The sequence below is a fragment of the Nicotiana tabacum genome, chromosome 17 (genome assembly GCF_000715075.1).
Source record: "Nicotiana tabacum cultivar K326 chromosome 17, ASM71507v2, whole genome shotgun sequence".
Classification (NCBI taxonomy): Eukaryota; Viridiplantae; Streptophyta; class Magnoliopsida; order Solanales; family Solanaceae; genus Nicotiana; species Nicotiana tabacum.
The window spans coordinates 43,980,758-43,986,911 of NC_134096.1; the positions used below are offsets into that span (position 1 = coordinate 43,980,758).

Below are 6,154 nucleotides of genomic sequence, written 5' to 3' on the forward strand. Positions count from 1 at the left end.
ACAAATGAGGGTACTGTAATTCATCAAAGCATAGAAACAAGCAAGGGCACAACACTAACTTAAGAGAATTCATATCAAATTCATAAGATCACTGTGAGGACATAGTCAAAAAGGGGAACAAAGTTCAAGCAGTAAACAAGTTTCATTTCTCATGGATTTTAGACTTAGGAGTATTACAGATAAGCATCAGATAGGGGTAAGCATGGGTGTAGGTTCTATTAGTTTCAATGCAGACTTGATGTTTAAGAATTCTTCAAAGTGATTTCAGGTCATAGGGACTGCTTGTAGGTTTTCTAATAAAAGGTTTCAGCATGGTTAAGAGCAGGCCTAAAAAGTGACTGACATTAAATCGGTCACATTAAGCTAACAGTTGTGCATACAAATAGGTTCAAGTTCACTAGCATAGTATACCAACATGACTCGATGCATGATTTGTATTTAAACTAACATGAGATACATGTAAGGATCAATATATTAAAGAGTTACAGCCAATTCTTATCAGTTAAAATCATGAGAACAATCACTATCAGCAATGAGAACATGTCCCTTAATGGAAAATATTCACATATTCAAACCAAGTAAAGCACCATAGCAGAGCTAGAACCAGGGCAAGTAGAGGTTATTAGTGTAGCAGCAGGAAGCTCACAAAGACTCAAATGGTCATGAAAGGGTGAATATTAAGCGGACTACAAGGATCATTTATATACAATCTTCCTAACGTACTTAGCGAGGTTCATTGCATGGTTTCCTTAGTTATCAAATCATTACAGAGAATAAACAAGGGTTATTATTTTATAACAACATAAGCAGGATGCTAATCAGAATCAACAGGTCAACATGAAGGTAGGAACTGAACAAAACAACAGAACATTACAGATTTTAGGATGATTTAGTATTAACAAGTGTTTAACAATGTTCTCAAGAAGAGCTTAAGATTAAAAATTTGGAACTAGTTACTTAACTAATATGTTATATACAACATATGATAAATCCTTAACAGAGTCATCAGGTTATCGCATTTGTCATCAGAGACTATTAAAGTAAACAGTCTGAATGCAAGTTATAAAATACAAGATGAAAGATAAGGTTTAGTTACACAGATTCGATAACAACATCAATATAGCATTTTGAATCAAAACTCCCTAAGTTAACAGTGGAAATAACATACAAAGACCGATCATAACAAACATAATTTTATACCATCAACATCTAACATAAACAATAGAAAATCAATTAATAAATCATCAGAGCACAAAGTTATACGACTAATTCAAAGTAAAAGAGAGGGGTCAGGAGGCACTGACCTTCTACAGGGAAGCAAACCAAGTAGAGGCAATTCAACAACCATTTAAAGAACCAAACTCAATAACAACAACGGTTGAACTCACACCGGAGAATGAAAGAGAAAGGAAACAAAAATCAGAGTATTACTTGACTAGTGAGAAAAACCTCAAATTTTAATCCTTCCTTTTCTTTTCTATTGTGTTTATAATCGTGTTAGGTGTCTCTTAGGTGAAGACATTAAATGCCCCTTTTATAGTGGCATTCAAGCATTATAATTCCGATTGATTTTAAATTAGTAGTGGAAGGTGACACAGTCGAGTGATGATAACAAATAGAGGTGAAATCGGTGAAGAATAGAGGAAAAAGGTAACATGGATTTACCTCGGCCCAAAGAGATGATCGTTGAAGGTGAAGACCCATTAGAGAAAACCCCAATGTCTATAGGTCATTGCGTTTGACCTTGGACAAAGAATAATGATAATAGAGTCGAAGACACGGTCATGCATGCCATGGGTTTGAAATAACGATGGGAGAACAAACGGTTCTCAATAACACGATTTAGGTCTAGGGTTTAGATTAGGGCTTTTGAATTTTGGTGATGAAAACGGAAGTATCAACAAGATTCGCAGAAGTAGTGGGACAAATTGAGTGATTTGGGGTTTGAATCTGTAACCTCGCACAAGTTTGTGCAAGGATTTGTGATTGACAAGTTGATGAAGATAAGAGAAAAGAGAGAATTGTGAAAGAGAGGCGGCCGGGTAGGGTTGAGAACGAATGAGAGTTTGGGGTCTCTAAGGATTAAAAGTGTACGATTGAATCTGGGCCGTTAAATTGTTTAATCAACGACCTTGATATTTCTGAGTATAAAATTAATAAAAGATTTATTATGAGAAAAGAGACGATCGTTGGATCTTTATGATCCAACGTTTGGAACGAGATTTGGCAAGGGCTTCGAAATAAAAGAAAAATAAAAATTAATTACGGACCGTTGATATGGTGGATCGACAGTTCAGATTCATTTGTGTTTCTTTTGTGAGTATAAAAGATGGGTGACATAGCATTTGCTATTTGACACGGATGGGGTGACATGGATCGCCAACATAGGATGGAAGAGGTGGATATGGAGGGTCAAGGTGTTTGGCCCCATGTGTTTTAGGCCAAAATGACTGAAATGGACTTAAACACGTAGCCATATTGAGTTTAATTGGTTAATTACAATTGTAGCCCTTTGAGCTTTTAACCTTTTTTTAAAAGCAACTTAATCATACTTAATTAATCGTAGTTAGATATAATAACTATAATCATCAAATATATTATTAATTACTGTAGTTAATTAGCAATTGCTATAATATTTTGTTTATTAAATTATGAAACTAATTTTGGATAATTAAAGTAATAAATGTAATATAATTATAAATTAAAGACTAATTTATTGTATTAATTGTAAAACTTGTTTACTACAATATAAAGGTTATTTTAATAGTTCAAAATAGTAAGAGTAACTTACATATTAATTCAACAACATTAATTATTATTATCTATTATATTTTAGAAAAATAGGTATTATTGATTCAAATATATTTTATCACATCTATTGCTAGTTAATAAGTATAAGTAATTTAATTTTAAAAGGGAGGGTCAAAATTTGTCTTCAACAACTGCCCCTCTTTGACCGGAGACGATGAAAAATATTGACTTAAAGACCAATTGTGTCTCGACTCTAGGTATGTATTGCAGAGATGGCACATGGTATTGAGAAAGATTTTGAGTTGGAGATTATGGGCCGAATTCTGGCTTTGAATCGCCTACATACCTCGGGCTTATCGAGGATCAAGCCTCATGTAATTCTGGAATGATGATTTGGAGAGGGTAGTACTTGCGGGAATTGTCCCAGTATCGTGTTATGACTATATTGGAAGACGGAAGTATTTTGGAACCAGAGTGACTTCACAGATTGTAGCTTGATTAGGAGACTTGAAAGACTTGATGATATTGGAGTTTTGCCGATCGTATTGAGTTGGAGTTTGGATCCTTGGCTCGCTTATGAGTTTGTTGTCCCTCATAGCGGTGTAACTTGGTTTGGTGTTTAGAAGAAGTTCTACGTTGTAGTGTCTGAACCTGCAAAAGAAAATACACACATACACATATATTGTAATGCAGATACGTTAAGGTGTGATGTAAATATGCAGGAATGATGATGTCTGGATGTCGGCTAGCAGTTATTTAGGATCTTGGGGCGATGGGATGTTTGAATCTAAAATCTCTTAGCTCTAGAGTATTATTTGGGATGCCGAGGATAGTCCTTTGAATTTAACTTGATTGTTAGCCGGGTTGTGTACCGTTCCGCAGTGGTCAGAGCATTTGAATCTCCACGCGATGGGAGTAATTGACTTTGAATTTAAAATCTCTGCACGATGGGAGTAGTTGACTTTGAATGTAAAATCTCCGCATGATGGGAGTAGTTGACTTTGAATGTAAAATCTCCGCACGATGAGAGTATCTCCATGGGATGGGAGTATTTGACTTTTGAATTTAAAAATACTTGTAAGCTGCATAAATAAAATGTAAAAACATTTAAGATAAAATAGATAGGTAAATGAGCATGCCTAAGATATACTCTTGATTGCAGAAGTAATTTGCGGTCGTCGATCGTCAAAACATGTGGTGGAATTGGATGGTCCAGCGAAGTCGGCGACGAAGTTTGAAACTATCTACTCGGAATCTCCGATATGGCGAAGTGATGGTGCAATCTGTGCGAAAGGCTTAAATTGGCGAAATGAACAGTTTGCTATGTACAGGGTTCCGATTGGCGGGGTCGGCGGCCTTTTTTATACAAGGTTCTCTGATTGGTAGAGCAGCCAATTTCATATATATAGGGTGCTTCGATTGAATCTGACATGGATTGCCAACGTATTCTTGCTAAAGGGAATTAAGTTGTGTCTTAGTTCCGAATACATACATAATGACATTTGGATTTTCTATTACAAGGGGGAGGGAGAATACTGGACCCTACATAGGTTGCCTACATATCCCACCGCAGGACTGCGTCTGAATTGTAGTATCTCTTGATTGCGTCTGAATTGATAGGCTTCGTGCTGACTTTGCCATTCATTTATGCTAAAATCAATATTCCTCCTGACACTACTCGATGGACCACATAAGGACCCCCCTAATTCGGCACGAATTTTCCCTTGGCCTATTTTGATGGGGGAAATATCTTCTTCAAAACCAACTTCCTCGGTGTGAACTGCCGAGGTTTTACTTTTTTGTTGAACGCGCTGACCATCCTATTTTGATACAACTGACCATGGCACACCATTTTCATTCTCTTTTCATCGATGAGCATGAGATGTTCTTGCCTGATATGTATCCATTCTACATCACATAACTTGGTTTCCTGGATGACTTTCAAAGATGATATCTCGACCTTTGTGGGTATCACAACATATGTGCCATACACCAACATATATGGCATTGCCCAAGTGGATGTCCTCATAGTGTTACGGTAACCTAGTAAGGCAAAGATAGATTCTCATGCCACTACTTGTGATTGTCCATTATCTTTCGTAAAATCCTCAAGATGTTTTTGTTGGCTGCTCCAACTGCTCTATTCATTTGTGGCATGTAGGTTGTGGAGTTACGGTGGATGATTCTGAACTTCTCGCAAATCTCCCTCATGAGATTGCTGTTGAGTTTGGCTGTTTTATTAGTTATGATTGACTGGAATTCCAAATCTACAGACTATGTTGTTACAGACGAAATCTGCCACTACCTTCTTTGTAACAACCTTATATGTCGAGGCTTCGAGCCATTTGGTGAAGTAGTCGATGGCTACAAAGATGAAATAATGTCTGTTTGATGTGGTAGGTTCTATGGGTCCGTTCACATCCATTCCCCAAGCGGCAAACTGCCAAGGAGAACTCACTACATTTAATTCATTAAGTGGAACTCAGATGAAATCCCTATGAATCTGAAACTGGTGATATTTCTGCACGTAGCGGATGCTATCACTTTCCATGATCATCCAAAAGTATCCGGCTCTAAAAATCTTCTTGGCTAAGGTGAAACTGTTCATGTGAGGCCCACACGTTCCTGTGTGTATCTCTTCCAATAACCTTGTTTCTTCAGTAGCATTTACACATCTCAATAGGCCCAAGTCCATGGTTCTTCTATACAGGACTTTCCCGTTGAGGAAAACGTGATTTGCTAGCCTTCTCAATGCTCGCTTCTGACCGTTACACAAACTTTTTGTGTAGTCTCTCACTTAGAGGAACCTTTTGATGTCATGGTACCAAGGCTTGCCATCTGGTTCTTCATCCATATGGAAACAATATGCATGCTGATCTCGAACCTCTATCTCGATGGGGTTGATGTAATTCTTGTCTGGATGCTGGATAATGGAAGATAACGTTGCAAGGGCGTCGACGAACGCATTTTGGATTATGGGAACATGTTTGAACTCGATCTTGGTGAACTTATTACACAATTCCTTTACGCATTGCAAGTATGGAATGATCTTGGCATTCTTGGTAGTCCACTCACCCTGAACTTGATGTATCAGCAAATCAGAATCTCCTATGACAAAATATTCCTTGATGTTCATATCGACTGCCATCCTAATCCTGAGGATGCATGCTTCATATTCCGCCATATTATATGTGCAAGGGAACCTTATCTTAGCAGAATCTAGGTAATGTTGTCCCGACTCATAAATTAGGACTGTCCCAATTCCTACTCCCTTGAAATTTGCCACCACATCGAAAAACATCCTCCACCCTGAATATGACTATGAAATGTACTCCCTTGTAAACAACACTTATTCATCTAGGAAATATGTGGTAAGCGTCTCATAATTCTTGTCCATCGGGTT

General features: G+C 37.4%; 1 protein-coding gene across 1 annotated transcript; it reads right to left on the reverse strand.

The window, feature by feature from the left end:
* Positions 1 to 5,548: 5,548 nt before the first annotated feature.
* LOC142171808 (uncharacterized) lies at positions 5,549 to 5,935 on the reverse strand. Its single transcript, XM_075235512.1, has one exon. The coding sequence runs from the start codon at positions 5,933 to 5,935 to the stop codon at positions 5,549 to 5,551; it is 387 nt and encodes a 128-aa protein (XP_075091613.1).
* Positions 5,936 to 6,154: the final 219 nt, after the last annotated feature.